The sequence below is a fragment of the Camelus ferus genome, chromosome 6 (assembly GCF_009834535.1).
Source record: "Camelus ferus isolate YT-003-E chromosome 6, BCGSAC_Cfer_1.0, whole genome shotgun sequence".
Classification (NCBI taxonomy): Eukaryota; Metazoa; Chordata; class Mammalia; order Artiodactyla; family Camelidae; genus Camelus; species Camelus ferus.
The window spans coordinates 92,031,951-92,049,578 of NC_045701.1; the positions used below are offsets into that span (position 1 = coordinate 92,031,951).

General features: G+C 49.9%; 1 protein-coding gene and 1 long non-coding RNA gene across 3 annotated transcripts; one reads left to right on the forward strand and one right to left on the reverse strand.

The window, feature by feature from the left end:
- Window positions 1–688: 688 nt before the first annotated feature.
- On the reverse strand, window positions 689–2,441 carry LOC116664416 (ras-related protein Rap-2a-like). The gene has a single exon (XM_032482738.1). It carries the CDS (start codon window positions 1,941–1,943, stop codon window positions 1,341–1,343), a length of 603 nt encoding a protein of 200 aa, XP_032338629.1. The 5' UTR covers window positions 1,944–2,441; the 3' UTR covers window positions 689–1,340.
- Window positions 2,442–3,727: 1,286 nt separating this feature from the next.
- LOC116664418 lies at window positions 3,728–10,522 on the forward strand. Of its 2 annotated transcripts, none has more exons than XR_004320958.1 (2): window positions 3,728–7,216; window positions 8,059–10,522. It is a non-coding gene; the product is annotated as an uncharacterized LOC116664418 (long non-coding RNA). The 2 variants fall into 2 exon arrangements; XR_004320959.1 differs by having other exon boundaries at window positions 3,728–7,200.
- Window positions 10,523–17,628: the final 7,106 nt, after the last annotated feature.

The window sequence follows — 17,628 nt, forward strand, 5'->3', positions numbered from 1 at the left end:
GACAGGGGAGGTCCCAGCCTAGCCCTCTCCTATGGGGCAAATTGGCTGTCAGGCACTGTTAGGTTCTAAAATATATTTTTTGCTTTAAAATCCATTCTTCTATTTAAATATCACATACACTGTAAATAAAATTCCCAGAGCCTCGTATAACCATCACGTTCTAGATAACTTTCCTTTAACAAAATTATTTCAGATTACAGGCACAGATCTTTCTTGTCTATTTTTTTAAAAGGCTGTTCAAATGGCTAAGTTAGGTTCCTAAATTTGAAAAATCTGTTTCAGTGGTCGAGGTAAAATTGTTAACTTGCGCAAATAAGCACAAGCAACTTGTATCAGAGACAAAATTTTAAAATCAGAAAACAATCATAGTTTTAAACCAGTACAAGAAAAGTCTCTTGATCACTATGTGAAAACTATATAAAGAGAGCCTTCGCGTTCTGCTTCTATTTCTGTACCCATGTGACTGTTAAACTAGGCAGGCGTTCAGACAACATATCCAGCTCTGGCGAGCAACAAGAGAACACACTAGGTGTGGAAGCACGTCTGCAGAAACACCAAAAGATGTGATACTGTTTTCACTCTAGTTACTAACTTGTTTCCCAGAAAATAACTGAAAAGCAAAGAGATCGTGTATGGAAACTTTGGGAATTACAGCTCTAGGTGTTAGAAAGACAAATATTAAAAACTATCAACTTCTAAAGTTATTTTATTTTCACTCAGTTTACAGCTGCAGAAATCGACTAGATGTCAGTTACAGAACTGAAGGCAGAGCTGAGCTATCTTTGTGTGCATACACAGTTGATTTTTCCGCTCCCAGGGTACAGGGTATCCCCTTCAAACCATGCTATGTATGTCATCACTATATTTAGACATACGCAGAGAGGAAAATATTACTACTACATTTCAAGGCTGTAAAGGAGAGGCAAACACATGAAAGCCTCATGGAATCGAGAGCTTAAACTGTAGTTCATGTTCATTGATTTCAAATGTCAGATGACAATTGAAGTTGTAATTATCCAAAAAAAATAAAAAAACAAAAACAAAAACAACTAATCCCTATGACAAATTCCGTCTGAAGAACAGGGCAGTACTCTCTCCATACGGGGGAAAATCGATTTTTGGTTTCTTCTTCTAGCACTGTCAGAGGTAAACAAAGTCGCAAAGTTTTCAACAACGACTTTAGAGGCTCTGTGGGCAGTCGGAAGCACTGGTTTGAGTCAGTATATAGAAGTAACCTCTCGTTTGCCGCTGGATAACTTTCTTTTAAAAGGCAGAGTAGGAATAGTGAGCTTCAGAAATCACGAAAAGCGGGGAACAAATGAAGCAGGAACCGCTGGATATCAGCCGATGAATCTTTCCGATGGCCACGTATCCTGGGCGTTCGTGGGGATTGCCGGGACCTCCTCCTCGGGCGGCGCCAGGGCCTCCATCTCGCGCACCACCTGCGTAAACACCTGGTCCACCATCAGTTTGCTCTTGGCCGTGACCTCCAGGAACGGGCACCGCCACTCGCGGGCCAGCGCACGGCCCTGCGCCGTCAGCACCTGGCGCTGGGCGTCCAGGTCGGCCTTGGTGCCCACCAGCACCAGCGGCACGGCCTTGGGCCCCCGCAGCCGGCCCATGCGCTCCCGCAGCGGCCGCACCGCCTCGAAGGAGGCCTCGCTGCACACGCTGTAGAGCACCACGAAGCCGTCGCTGTTCTTGATGTACAGGTCCTTGAGGGTGACCAGGTGCTCGGCGCCCACCGTGTCCACGATCTCCAGCAGGGCGGGCGCCGCGTTCACCTCGATCACCTTGCTGAAGAGCTCCTCCACCGACGGCTCGCACTGCTCGGGGAAGCTGCCGCAGGCGAACTGCGTGGCGAGCGCCGTCTTGCCCACCGCCACGCTGCCGAGCAGCACCACCCGGTAGCCCTTGGCGGGCCGCGGCCCCAGGCCGGCCATGGCCAGGCGCGGCAGGCGGGACGCGCAGGAATGGCGCGCGGAGGCGGGGGCCGGGCTGCCGGGGCTGCCGGGACGGCCGGGGGCGGGGGACCGGGAGAGGAGGGGCGGGGAGGGAGGAGCGAGGGGGGCGCGGGGCGGGGAGGAAAGGCAAGGCGGGAGGGACCCCGGAGATCCGGCGTGGGGCCAGGGTGGGCGTCCTCCCTCGCGCCCAGACCTGCCCCCGCCCAGCCCCGATCTGCGCCGTGAGGCTCAGGGGTCACCCGCCTCGCCGCCAAGACGCGAGCCCCGGGAGTCTCGGCCCGCGCGCCCCTCTCCCGGCCCCTAGTTCCCGCTCCCTCCCCATCGTCTGCTCCGCCCCTGGCCCTGACGGTCTGGCGCCGGCCTTACCCACCATCTCCACGTCCCAGGCCTCCCTCTCCGATAGGTCTTGGAGCTGCCAGGCCCTGCTTCCTGCCGCCCACCCCGCCCCCGCACCCCACCGACGGCCAGCTGGGGCCCCTCCGTCAGTCCCTGCTCCCCGCTCCCCCTTCCTAGGAGAGCGCCTTCTGTCTGCGGCACCCGAAGGTAACCTGATCCCTTCCACGTCAACCGGGAAATAGGAGGATTTCTCCACCATTTCAGACCCAGTCTAGTGGCCAGAAGCCAGGCTGGCCTCACTTAAGGTCAGGCCTGGCCGGGCTCCGCAGCTGAGGCCCCTTTCCAGGCAAGGAGGACCCCCGAGTAGGGGGAACTTGTGAGAGAGCCTCAGGCCCAAGGTCCCAAGTTACTCCCTCCTGGTACCCATTCTGTGCCTGGGGTCTCTCATGCCCCTGCCTCACTTGGGGCCCCTCCAGCCCCTCTTGTCTTCCCTGAGCAGAGTGCAGGGAAGCTTGATAAAGTGTAAATCACCTTTCACTCCCCTACTTAAACTCTCCCTGACTTTCTGTTGTGTCTTGTTGATGTAAGACTAGAGTGACCACCTAACTCATCGTCAGAACAGCGACAATGAAATCGTGTACCCATTCACCCAGCAGCAGGCCAGAACTAGGAGAGCCCTGGGGACAGCTCTGGGGTCACCCTACTTATAAAGGGGCTCACTCAGGTCTGACTCCTCCGTCCCAGTGTCCCTCAGGCTTCTCCTCTCCAGGTACATGACCTTCTTGCTGCTCCTTGATTTCAGAGGAATAAGGCTGTGTAGTGGGAGAGTCGGGGCTGGACAGAAGGTCCTGGGATGGTCCACTAGAGTAAACTCCGCTCACTGTTTCAGGCACTAGCAGGTGCCTTAGAACTTCCCGGGACCTGCAGGCCTGGGTTGGAAGAGGAGATACTGTCCTGATGATGTCTGGGACACGGATGCAGGAAAAACGGATGTGGGGCGTGAGGAGGGACGGGTCCCAGGTCTCGGTCGAGCCCTTGGGACGTGCCCCACCAAGTGTGGGTCCTTGGCTTCACGCAGGAAAGAATTCAAGAGTGAGCCACAGTTGAGTAAAAGTAGATTTATTTAGAGATATACATACTGCATAGACTGTAGGCTGCTTCAGAAGGTGAGAGAAAGGCCACGAGGTGTGGGGGTTGGGTGCTCAGGTTAAAGTAAAAGTAGGTACACACTCCGTAGGCAGAGTGTGGGCTGTCTCTGAAGATGAGGGAGCAAGAGAGCCCACGAGGTGTGGTGTCGCCAGCTTTTATGGGCTCGGTAGCTTCCCACGCCTACAAGTGGGAGGATTATTCCAACTCCCTGGGAAAGGGGGCTGGGATTCCCAGGAATTGGGCCACTGTCCACTTTGACCTTTTGTGGCCAGCCTTGGGACTGTCGTGGTGCCTGCGGGCATGTTATTCACCATGTTAATATATTACAATGAGCATATAATGGAGCTCAAGTTCTACCAGAAGTCAAATCTCCCACCATCTTGAGCCTCAAGACCAACTGGGAGTTAAATCTTCCACAATTTTGGTGTTAATTGAATGGCTGTGCCCTGCCCCCTTCCCTCTTGTCTCAGTACCACTGAACCTCCCTCATTCTGCGGCAGCCCTGGAGGAGGCAGGACCCCAATACTGACTGAGCTGCAATTTCCTGCCTCCCTGACAGCCTAGACACAGAGATGAAGTTTAAGTGACAATAGGATACATCCACAGAACATGCCTTTCTATAAACAGTGCACAGAACATCCTTAATGTATAGTATTAATCATATATTTCATGCAACAGACAACTTGATTTCTAAATAGAGAAATCTTACAAAACTTATTCTCTAACTGCAAAATAGCAAAACTAAAAATCAATTTTTTAAAAAGGGTAATTGCAAATATTCTCTAGAGAAATGCAAGTTCGAGCCAACAACTTCCCACAGATAACTTTTGAGGGAACATAGGCAACTCACTGTCAAAAAAAGTCACAAAACACACAAGGAAAAAAAATCACTCTGGAAACACCAGACGATAAAATCACATCCAGAAAACTGCAGCTATTGGCGTTAATCAGACATACAATATAATTAAGTTGAATGTGTTTAAAGAAATAAAAGAAAGGCTTAAAAATATGAGCAAGGAACAAGAGACTATAAACTATGGTCAAGTAATTTGAAAGAGATTCTCCTCCCCCCAAAAAGAAAAAAAATCTTCTGGAAATGTAGACTATAATAATGTACTATTTGAATTAACATAAACACCCATTGATAGGTTAAACAAGAGATTAAACATGGCTGAAGAGAGAAATAAAACCAACATTATTCAGAGATGTGAATAACCCTGAGTAGGAATTTCATCATAAAATGCCCTGTGCCTGCAGGAGATAAGGGTTTCTTCAGGTTGCCATGAGGCTGCTGGACATTCACAGAGTGCTTTAAATTGATAGTTGGCTGGTTTGAGCCTGTCAGTATTATTTGAGGCTTTTAAAGCCATTAACAAAAGTCAGCCAACCCCACCATCCTTCTTATTACCACTGCCTCAATGCAATTAAAGTGCCACCGCTACCATATAAGCTCATCCTTCACCTTCCACCTGTACCACATCCTCGTCCACACCTGGTGGGTCATTATGACGTTAAAAACAGAGCTTATGACATGGGACATGGTCTTGTGGGCAAATTGTTGATATTTGGAAGTGATTACAGGGATCACGAATGGGGGTCCTGGAAGAGAGAAGCAGGGAAGGGGGGAGGAATCCCATGCCAGGTGCATTCCTGAGTTACCACTGCTGTGAGAGTACTCTTGAGGAACAGTGTAGAGTGGACATCAGCCTTGTCCCTGGATGCACGGAAGTGAGGGGAGCCTGTGTCCACTGGCACCCATCCCTCATCGCTCCAGGGTTGCCCTGCAAACTCCCACACTCTTCCAGGTGTGCCCATGTGCCAGGCAGGCTGAGTGAGCTCCAGAAGCATCCCAAGCAGCAGCAGTAGAGAGCAAGGGGCAGCCAGGCTGTATCTGCACGACCAGCCAGTTGCTGTAGCCATGACTAGAGCAAAAATGTGGACCCAGAGTATATGAGTTTAGGGCTTAAAACATGACTGACTCAGTTCTAATAGTTTGAAAACACTTCATTTGGGGAGAGGGGACATGTAGGAGCATTTCTCTGCAAACAGTGATGAGTATACTGCTTATTTCCTTTTCTTGTCTTATTGCTTTAGTTGGACTCTCCAAAATTAACACTATTGAACCAAAGAGGTAATAGCTGGCACCTCTCTCTTCTGACTGACAGAAGTGTCTTTATAGCACACCACTAATATGATGTATACTTTTGTTCTCTAACCAAAATCCTTTTTACAAGAGGAAGTTTTTGTCTGCTTATACATTAGGGTTTTTATTGGGAACGTCTCCTGGGTTTTTTGTTTGTTTGTTTTGTTTTGTTTTGGGGTGGTTGGGTTTTGTTTTGTTTTGTTTTGTTCCAATTTTAGTATATGTGCTGCCAAAGAGAGCACTGTTTTATTTTTTGATCTCTGATAAATTCATAAGGTTTTTCTCCTTTAATCTTGTTAATTGGATGATGGTTAGTCGATGGATTTCCTATTGATGAATCATTTTGTTTCTCACTTAATCTCTTACCACTCTTCTCCTTGCCGCCTTCTAGACACAATGGCCTGTTCCTTGGGCAGGCCAGTCTGTTTTCCACCTCAGGACCTTCCCGTCGGTTGTCCCCTCCTCCGGGAATGCAGTTACCTCAGAAGTCTGCATGGCTCACTCCCTCATTTTATTCAAATCCCTTGCTCAAGTGTCCCTTACTTAAAGGGATCTTCCCTTACCAGCTGTTATAGGTGGAACTGTATCCCTCAAGTTCATGTGTTGAAATCCTAGCCTTCAGTACCTAAGAATGTGACCTTATTTGTAAATAGAGACACAGCAGAAGTAATCAGTTCAGATGAAGTCCCACTGGCATAGGGTGAGCCCTAACCCAGTATACCTAGTGCCCTGACAAAAGGGGCGATTTGGACACAGACACACACACACGCAGGGAGAACGCCCCATGAAGAGGAAGGCAGAGATTGGGGTGGTGTTTGTACAAACCAAAGAATGACACAGGTTGTTGGCAAATCACTAGAAACTAAGGGAGAGGCATGGAATGAATTCTTCCTCACAACCCACAGAAGGAATGACCCCTGCCAACACATTTATCTCAGACTTCTGGCCGCCAGACTGTGAGATGCTAAATTTCTGCATAAGCCGCCCAGTCTGTGGGGCTTTGTTAACGGCAGAAATGAGAAACCAACACATCAACCTGTAAGAGGGCTAGGACTTCAACACAGGAGTTTGGGGGGATGTGATTCCACCTAGCAGGAGCCCATCACTTACTGTCCTGGTGCCTTGGTTCGTTTGGGCTACTGTGGGTGACTTAAACAAAAATGCATGGATCTCACTTTTCTGGAGGCTGGAGAGGCTAAGATCAAGGCACCAGCAGACTCGACATCTGGTGGGAGACGCTTCCTGGTTCGTACACAGTTATCTTCTCACTGTGTGTTCACGTGATGGAAGGGACAGGAGGCTCTGTGCGGTCTCTTTTATAAGAACACTAATCCCATCCGTGGGGCTCCACTCCCAGTACCTAATCACCTCCGAAAGGCCCCGCCTCCAAACACCAGCACCGTGGAGGGTCAGGTCTCAACGTATGAACAGGGGGCGATACACAAATTATAATATATGAGATTGTTTGTTGGTGGCTGTTTCCCTCATCGCAGCACAATTCCCAGGAGGGCAGAGACAGTACGTCCGTCTGCGGTGACCAGGAGAGCGCCTCCCACACGGCAGGGACCACCGCCTCTGCAGCTCTGCCGTGACGCTCCCTTTGATCATGTGAGTTTGTTCCAAGGTAATTGAACAATTCGAGCATAACATGAGTTCTGCCTTTTGTGTGATTTTGTTTATGAGAGATACTAGGTGAACACAGAAAACTCCACCAGCTAAACTGAGGTGTGTTTCACACGCACACATGCACCCCAAAAGTCTCCCAGCTACCTGGTAACCTCTGTTCTGAGCCACCCCCATCCACACCGCTGTTCCAGCTTTCTAACCACCTGACAATATCTCATAAGCTGCAACCTTTCCGATGGCAACTTCTACAAGCAAACTTCAGGCCTTTGCAAGAGAAAGTACCATATTTCTTGTAGTGTCTACGTATTTTTAAAAAACAATTTAACATATACGATTGTGCAAACCTATTTTTTTTTTACTAGGTTTTTATCTTTTTAAACAATACATCACTGTTGAAGTATTTTGAGTGTCCTGCCCCAACCCCATTTCCCCCGTAAGCCCTGTGGTTTTTATCGTGCAGTTATGCATGGCACCTTGAATTTGAGGAGTGCTTATGATACGTCGTGGCAAAACTGACCATATTTGTTGAATGGTTGAGTAAATCCTTGCTTTTCTGAGCTGAACCGCAATTTATCCTGGTATACTATTTTCTCAGTATACTCATGAAATTAATTTGCTAATTGCTTGTTGAGGCTGTTTGCACCCAAAAGGCTGTATAGCGTAATAGAATAAGGTGGTGTTACTGTAGGATGTGAAGGAGCCCAGTAAGGGACATCTCATTATTCTTGCCCAAGACCAACCCAGACACTTGAGGGGTACGACGAAGGGGACTCAATAACATGTATATGTATGTGTATATATATAAAAGAACATGTATATAAAATTATCACCTTGTCACAGGTGATGTCTGGGTCAGAGCAGATGACTTGAGCAGGCTGCACCAGTGACCTTCCTAACCCTAAACCCCACATCTGGACTCACCTGCCCAGTGGTGGGCAACCCGGCAACTCTACAGGCCACGCCCAGGGGGAGCAGCCCCTGGAAACTCACGACAGAGAATTTCAGGTGGTAAAACTCACGCCATGTTCCAGGTGCCCGTTTCCCAAACTCCTGGCCTGCCCTGGTCTTTTATGTGAGTCTGTGCTGCCTGAGAGCCCTTCACGTCTCTGAGCCTTTGGCCTTGGGCCCAGAGAGAATCCCTCTGCCCTCCGAGCCTCCACCCAGATGGGAGGAGCCGGGGTCTCAGTAGCACTAGGCCCAGAGAGGGCCAGCATTCCCGGGAAGGAAGCAGCTGCTGCTGGCATCTGTGGGGAACAACTGTATGAACCTCCCGGGAGCAGCAAACAGAGGAGGCCTGTGATGACCACTGGGACTACTGCAAACATCCTGGGCAGTCTGCTGACTGGAGAAGACAATGTGGACACAGCCAGTGCAAAGCAGGAGTGGATAGTCCCTCTTCTGCAGTGAAGTAGTTCAGATGGCTGGAGGAAAAATCTGCTGAGACCAGCAATTCTGAGTGAACTATTGTGAAATCCTTCACTACGGAGTTGCGACAATGGGGAAGAGGAACTGCCCCAAACAAAGAAGTCACTGAAAACCAAAGCGGGAAGGGCCCCCCCTGCCCTGGGGAATTTGCAGTCTTGGTAACCAAGAGCTCCGGGTGTCAATGACAGACAAGATGGTGAGCCTTTAGAAAGTTCCCAGTTGGAACTGAGACTCCCACACAAAGTGTGCAGCCTAGAAGTCTCATCTCTTCAGTGAATGAACGAATTCAAACATTTTCAAACCATCAGCAACAGGAGAGGAGAAAGAAATTTTCCTCTCCAGGGCTCTTCTAGGACGAAAAATAAAAGATCTTCCCTAAGGTTTGTAACAAGGGCCCAGGCCTGGGAGGAGTTGGGACCAGGACAGCGGGTGGGGGATTCAAACTGCACATCCCTTTGAGGTCCTGGAAACAGCATGCTGAGAAATTAAGGGGTCCAGGCTGCTAGTTCCTTAAAGATCCCAGAAGCAATACAAGGCAACTTCTCTGGAAGGATGCACCTTCAGCCGGGGTCTCCCGTGATCCCCTCGGATAAAGCTCATCGTCCAAAGTCTCAGAACAGGTAAGAGGACAAGTCGCCGCAAGCCAGAGCCAGCGCAGTCTAATTCCAGGCAGCAGGATTACCAGATCAGAGACGTGAGACAGGGGGAGGAGACAGCTCAGTGGTCGCGCGTGCTTAGCATGCACGAGGTCCTGGGTTCAATCCCCTGCACCACCATTTAAAGAATTAAATAAATAAACAAACCTCATTACCTCCCCCCCAAAACAAACAAACAAAACCCCGCAAAGGCATGTTTTAAAAACAAAAAATAGGTGAGAGATATGAGAAAAATGTGATACTAAATAACTGGCTTTCAGCAGAATACGGCGTTACCGAGGTCAGAGGCAACGACTGACCTCGTGCCTCAGCCTGGTCTGGTTCCAGTCCGCCCTCATGGCGCCAGCTCCCACCTGGGGGGCTGCGGGTGGCTCCTGAGCTCCCTTCCCGACAGCCTGCCTGTGGACAGTGAGCGCCGGCATCGACGGAGACTCGCCACTACTGTCCCCACTGGACCCGTCTCGCTAGAGTTCTGCTTCTCAGACAAGACCTGTCAAAGCAGCTGCCTCGCCTGGAGGGAGCCTGGCTGGAACAAGGAGCTGGTTCCGGGACATCCAGCCTGGAGGGGGAACGGGACCAGGCGTCGCAGTCCCAAGTCCCAGCTCCTCGTGCATCCCCTGCCAGGGTCTCACTGGAGCCCATCTGTCGGGGTAGGGGAGGGGGTCGCCCCAGGACCCCAGTCCTCCCCTAGGGCCCAGAGGGGTGCGTCTCCTTTCTCCGCCCTGCCGCAGAGGTAGCAGGTAGAGGGAGAGAAAATTGGATGAAGACAGTCAAAAGGCACAAACTTCCAGTTATAGAGTAAATGAGCAGTAAGGATGTAATGTACAGCATGATAAATGCAATAAACATGCTGTATGTCATACATGAAAGTAGCTAAGAGTAAATCGTAACAGTTCTCACCACAAGAACAAACTTCTCCATTTCTCTGATTTTGCATCAATATGAGATGATGGATGTTCTAAACTTATTGTGATAATCATTTCATGATGTATGTTAAGTCAAATTAGTGAGCTGTACACTGTAAACTTGTATTCTGTGTCAATTATATCTCAAGAAAACTGGAAGAAAAAATAAAAATAAATAAAAATAAAAAGATTCAGGAGGACTTCCGTGTCTAGTCAAGATGAAACAATCAGGACCGGGTTTATTTTCTGACCTAAACAACTGAAAAAAAAACCTGACAAAAGTGTAAGAAAAACAGCTCTCAAGACACTGGGTATCGGGCGCTGAAGGACAACAGAAGCCAGCGAGGTGAGCCCTCGGACGGGCACGGCCTGCGGCTTTTCCAGGGCAAGAGGCGGGGAGACAGGACTCAGCGTCTCCTGAGTGGGGTCCAGGGGACCACGCGGTCAGAGCCCCCAGGGCAGAGGAGAGACCCTCAGAGACAGCCCTAGGGACCTGCAGGGGTCTCCCTGTGGTACCCAGCTGAGAGTCGGTGAGCACACGCAGGGGGAAGCTGCCGGGGCTGGGAAAGGACCGGAAGACGCAGCACCTGGCGCGCGCAGGGCGGGGGCGGTCGTCTGTCCCCGCCAGTGGGAGTGGGAGCCCGCTTAGCAGGGGAGCGGGGAACGCCACCCCGGGGACGAGCGCTGCCTGGGTCCCGCCCAGCAAAGCCTAAATGCAAGTCCCAAAAGGACCAAACTAGTTCAAGTAACTGAACTGCACCCAGAACAAAGACCCAGAATATCTAGGGAATACAGAAATATCCAGCTCCAAGAAGGTAGACGCCACCTGGTCTGACTGCCCATCGCACAGTATGAGGCACACAGGAAACAGGAGAATGGAGCCGTGAGGGGAAAAGGCAGCCAATCAGAATGGACCCGCAAAGGCTACAGCTGAAAAGAACAGCGGATAAGGATGTCGTCACGTGAAATGCAGTGGTCTACACTCCCCTAATAAAAGGCAGAAATGGACAGATGGGTTTTAAAAAAGCAAGATCCAACCATGTGCTACCCACAAGAAACCCACTTTCAATATAAAGACACAGTAGCTTAAAAGTAAAAGATATGCTTTGTCAAATCATGAGAAAGCTGGAGTTTCTCTCATAGCATCACACCAGACAGGTTTCAGAGGAGAGAGCATTATGAGAGAGAAAGAGAGCAGAGGGATCTGGCAATCAGTGGTTCCATAAGGCGGCTCCCGAAGCCCGAGCCAACCGACGACCAGTCTCCGCACGGCAGCGCCAGCTCCCTCAGCACAAGCCCTTGGGGTGGCTTCCTCCCTCCATACCTCTCTCCCTGGCCCCTCACTGCTGGAGTCCTCTTGCTGAGGAAATACACGCATGTAGGGCTTTGGCTTGGGCTCTGCTCTTGGTGGGGTGGGGAAGCCCTGGCCAAGGCAGTTGGGACCAGGAGTGGTCCCAGAAAGCCAACCCTTCTGCTGGGTTTGGAGGGTCCCGTTGAACTGCGAGGTGACGTTCAGCACCGCTGTGACAGCTCCTGGCAGCAGCAGAATCACAGTTACCATGACTTTCATCCATTATCGGGTCTTGGTTTGGTTCCAGCAGAAGAGCTTGGATGCAGACGGTTTATTTGAGAGGTGATCCCAGAAGCAGGAGCGAGGGGGTGGGGAGACTATGGCAAGAACAAGAAGACCCAGTTAAAGGTGTACGGAGGAGTGGGTGCCGCCATGGACGGCTGGGCCGCATCCTAGCGGGAGCCCTCTGAACGACTGTGTGGAATGTCCCAGGGAACCTGGGGTTCTTACGAACTCGCTCTTCTCGCTTCTTTATTGAGGGCAGTCTTGAGAGTGAGTGTAAGATCGCAGCACGTCCAGGACGCCCAGACATGAGCACCTGAGAAAGCAGCTCTGAGGTGGAGAAGCAGAGCGACCCAGCCGGCTGAGGCAGAAGGCTGCTAGAGCGACGGGGGGCGTCCCCACCTGGCCCCGGCCGCACCTGCGGGTGAACCACACGGACCGAGGGGTTCTGGGAAGGACATCGACAGCTTCTCCTGGGGACACTGGGTGAGCTGCAGCAAAGGATGAAGTTCTGGCTTGTGTGACTGATGTGGCCCTTGGATACACCACTCAGGAGGGGAGGGTGTGGCTCAGTGGTAGAGCGCGTGCTTAGCACATGCACTAGGTCCTGGGTTCAATCCCCAGCACCTCCATTGAAATGAATAAATAGGTAAACCTAATTACCCCCTAAAGAAAGACAAAAGAAAAAGAAAAAGAAGAAATTAAAAAAAAAAAAAAACTTCACTCAAAGCTCGGTGGCAGAAAGGAGCAGGAACCCGAGGCTGGATGGGGACATTTGGGTGGATGAGTCTAAGAATTTTTCACGGCAAGATGCCTCTGGCCCTGCCCGACTGTCAGAAGCAGACCCCTGTAAAGAGGGGAGCAGCTTCCTCTTCCCTGGGGATTCTGCTGCTGCAGGAGACCTCGTGCTTCTCTCAGAACTGCCCCCCCCCTTCTCATGTCGTCAGACCAGGGTCGGACAACGGACACGCATGCCAGGGAGTGTAGTTTCTACTCTGGAGGAAAATAGCTCACACGAGGAAGGAACTGAAGTCTCTGGCAAATGCGGACCCACAGAAACTGGGGAAGCCATGTGAGAATGGACTTAAAGGGCTGGGACCTCGGATGTGGGCACAATGTAAAGACAGATTGGGGGTGGGTTGACATAAGAGCATCCCCTTGTGGCTCGGGAACCAGCATTCCAGCAAGGACTCCTGAGGCTTATCCTAACGCACAGCTGGGGTGCCTGCCTTCCTGAAAATGGCCAACTGATCATGTAGCAGAGATGTGGGACTGCCTTGACCTTGTACTGGGAAGGGACCAGAAGCCCAGGGAAGGGGGCAGTTAACAGAGTGAATTTCTTTCATGACACCAGGAGAACTCACCATCTGGTGACTCTGTTCCCCAAGAGGTTCCAAAGGACCTTCACTAAGGGGACGTACAGTGAGGGGGCAGCGGCATTTGCCCCCATAGGTGTTTTCAAAAGCTTGTCTTTCTTTACACCTGCTAGTGCATATTCTACAGGATGTGTGTGATATGTGAGGTTACAGCTGGCAGCTGAAGTCTTCGTAGGGCCGCCTCTGTTGTCTACAGTTTCCGCTGGGTCTGGCTCACGGTTCCTCTGTCCTTGCATGCTTGACGATTTTTGCATGCAGCTCATTGTCCTTCAAAACCTATTTGTAGGAGTAATTTGACACCTAGAATGAAGGTACCTTCCCCACAGAGAGGCTGTGCTTGCTACCGCCCAGCTCCGGCCTGGAATCATCTTTAATAAAGTGCATGACTTGAGTTTTTCCTTTTGTTTGTTTTTGGATTAAGTCACACTGTATAATGTGGCTGTGACTGAAAATCCATAGAAGGCCAGTCTTCCTGTGGTTCACACTCATCCTTGGGGTGTGGTCCCCGCCCAGTGTGGGGGTCCCCTCTTAGATGCCCCCCAGTACATGCACACACTCAGTGGGCTCTGGGTTTGATTTCTTTCCCTGTTTCCCTGAGAAGCCAAGAGAACCAAAGGTGAAGTTTCCCTGACTGACAAAGATGTCAGGGCAAAAGTCTTTTCTTGTGTCTCTTACCTTCCCAGGTTTCCATAACCCCTTCAGTTTCGGCCTGGAAATCCCTTATGATCTCAGCAGCTATCCAATAATTTGAAAATTCGTTTTAAAAATTGTACCCAGAAGTTAATGTTGTTTTCACCAGGATGCTGGTCCAAATAGTTTAGGCCGTCAGCACTGGAGATGAGAATTGTACATCAGGCCGCCTCTCTGCCCGGTTCCCAATTTGGCATTCATCGTCTCTGTCTTTATATGCTGCCTGAAACCCTCAGTGGAATAAAGTGGTGCCCAAGAAATTAAACAGAAGAGGTTTTTTAAGTAAAGAGTAATGACTGGGTGAAGACAGGTGTATCATTACCCAGGTGACAGCTCAGCCCCAACTCCAGGGGTGCCCCACCTTCATTGGAAGAAAAAAATAGAATGTTTGCTATTTACCACCCTACTTGCCCCCAGACAGATCTTCCAGTGTCTACAATCTCCATGCAGTCTCCTAAGAATGCTCCGCAATGCCCCCGCCCACGTCGGGGTCTCTGGGTTTCCCTCCCCTGTGACCTTGCTCTCCTAAGGGCTTGAGCCCAGTGCTTCTCAAACTATATGCCAGGAAGCCCCATCTTTTCCCCTAACCTAGCAAAGGGATACTTCTATAAAAATACAATAAAAGCGAATTACAAGGAAAAAAACAAAGAAAATACAGTGTTTTATTGTTGGATCACCAGACAGAAAAGTACATTTCAATTATAATTTCAACAAATATATTGTTGAGAAAAGTCAAAGACGTCCAGAAGCTGTAGTCTGTGCTTGGTAGGCAATCTGGCAATCTTGGTGGAAAATCACTGTTCCACCCTGTTGCCCTAACTCTGGTCTTGCAGGCGGAAGGAGGCAGACGGGTGGGTGAAAGGGCGACTGCAGGCCAAACGTCAGCACGCACGCCCTGGATAAACACGCAATGGCAGTGCTGAAGGCATCAGCGTGACAGATGAGCTTGCTTCCCTCTGCTTAATTTGCCTCATGTAGGCTGGATGGAGGCAATGAAGGAGACAATTGACTGGGGACAGAATGACTGAGGACAATGAAATAGGAAGAGGTGGGGCCTGGAGGTGCCCCTGGGGGGACAGTGTGGGGTGCTGCCCCACCCCCACCCCGTGCAGGGGCGTTTCCCGTCTCTGCCCATGGGATCCCCCGCTTCCCTCCTGGGTGTTCTTTTCCTGCTCTGCAGAGGGATGGGCGTCCCGGGCTGTGGGCAGCGGGGAGTGAGGGTCTCCAGACTGGGCATCAGGACACTTTGTCCTCACATATCCCAGTGCCTGCTCAGAGAACAGCTTGAAGTCTGCACCTCTGACCCCACAAGGCAGCTGGGCTTCAGTGAGGATGACTTGCTGCTGAGCACTGACCCACTGAAAGTGCATGCTGGTTGAAGTCTGAGCCTCTTGGAAGGAATGAGGGTTCCTTTCCCAGAAGAGGGCAGCGATCTTCCCTGGGGTGTTAGGAGCCAGGCAGGAGGGCCTGAAGACTAACTGGTCAGGGCCCTACCACCATCTGGGGAGACAAATAGCCTTTCACTTTTTTTCCCCATGTCATTGGAAGTAAAGACCCAAATCCCAATGGAGGAAGAGAAAAACAGCCTAGAGCCTAAAAGACACAGAGCCAGTCCCCGCAGTGCTGAGAACTGAAGTCCTGGGGGGGGTATCCCCACAAGGAAAGACTGATGTTTGTTTCTCTGTCAGTTCTGAGGACCATCGCCCTGTTATAGCATCACACTCAGTGTAAGTGTCAGTGACACTCCACTGTATCCCTGCGTGCACTGGCATCTCCTCTTGACAGGCTCAGGCAGCTTATACAGATGAAAATTACTTTTGAGTTTTCTTATTTAGTTTCGAAGAATGTTCTAATGCCTAAGGCAACGCCTAAAGTTGAAGGTGAACAGTGCTGGGAGCTGGTGAGTTGCAGGTGCGACGCCTACAACTCTCACACACACACGAACCAAAACCAAACATGACAAACCTTCCCAGTGTTTTTAAAATATCGTCTGCGTTTTTAAAAGCGAAATGTTACGGAAATGACAGGCCAGTCAAGAAACAAGCACCACTCGGAGGGTTGGAGTACTCGGATGTATTACGCCAGCGGGCTCAGAGGGGGCTTCTCTCCGAAGCTCTGAGCACCTCCGAGACGTGCGCATGAGGTTTTATAGGGTAAAGTACAAGCTTGGGGTATTCGGCCAAAAGGCATGGAACAGCTTTAGCATCATTATCATCACAAAAGTGGAGGTGGGGAGGCAGCAAACCAACATTCCAAAGCCAGATATGTATCTTTGAAAATCCAGCTGGCTAGCAAAAAATATGAACAGCAAACCAACACTAATTAACCTAGATTTACAAGTTAGTCCAGCAGAACTCAGATCAGTATTCTAATACTTAGGTTTGTGAGTTATCTTGTTAGCCCAGCCCAGCCTCTCCTTCACATTCCTAGACTTGTGAGTTATCTTGTTAGACCAGCCTGGCTTTTCCTTCACAAAACCAAAAGAGTGTCTTTTCTTAATTACTTCGTTTTATTTCAACCCCTGCGTGTTTGTCAAAATATTCAGGTATTCAGAAGCAAAAAACTACATGACAAACAACATTGTTAGTGGAAGAAGCTGATTTTTGCTCTGTGGTGAGAAAATTAGCAACAGCAAAGAATAACGCCACATCATGAGACTGCAAGGCACTCTGGAGTACAGCTTTAAAATACTGTTCAAAAACACAAAATGCAGGAACAGAAAATGAAAAACCATTTAATTTGCAGTCAGTTTAACATGCAGAAATACAGACATACTAAGTATGTCACACTATATACATAAAAATGTGAAACAACAGCGATATCCAGAATATTGCAATTCCAGGCTGTGAGGGAGACTGAAGTGCCAGGCTGCCATCTACTTCAGCGTAGCTGTGATTCCCAGAGCGCTGGGCGTAAGGACGCATCACATCCGGAAGATGAGCCCGTCTCGACAGCACAAGAGCCTGCCTGGCTGCCTTTGGTGTCTTCTGAACCTCAGAGAAGACTCAGAAGCAAGACGTCAACTAATGCAAGCACCACCAGGAGAGAAGGACTATGCAAATACTATCAGTCACCAGGAGGAGGTGCCGTGTGTTCTCCGTCAAACCCCTCCTCAAAGAGCCCTCCCGGGTGGGTAATGCTGAACTTGAGCATTTAAAGAGGACAAGTATGGAAACTGCTTAAGGAACTCGGTTTTAGAAGGTTTACGCTTGCATTTGGCCGTTATTAAGAACTGGAAAACCTAGGCAAAAGCATGGCTATAAAACCCGTGGAAACTGCTGAGCGCCCCGGTTCTCCACGTAAGGATTTTGGAACCGAGACCTCAGTGTGGGTTTAAGTAAGGACCATTTTTATTTTCTGCTGATGGTGGGGCCCCTGGGTATGTGGTGAGGGACTCCTCCCAGCAGCCCCACCTCCAGCTCCCCACCCTCCCCTCTGGTTAAAAGAAGCTGCTCTCTGATCTTGACTTTGTGGTGCCTCCCCATCTGGTATTCTCTATTTTCACAGTGACAGCCGCCTGGGGGCATAATCCTTCAGTTTTAGAGTATGTTACTTAGATCCTTGGAGGAGCTCATACATCACTGGTGGGAATGTAAAATGGTACAGCCATTTTGGCAAAATAGACTACAGTTTCTGAAAAAGTTAAATGGAGTTACCATTTGACCCAGGAATTCCACTCCTAAGTAGAATTCCACTCCTAAAGTCTGCACAAAAATGTGTACACAAATGTTAAAAGCAGCATTATTCATCACAGCCCCAAAGTGGAAACAACTCAAATGCCCATC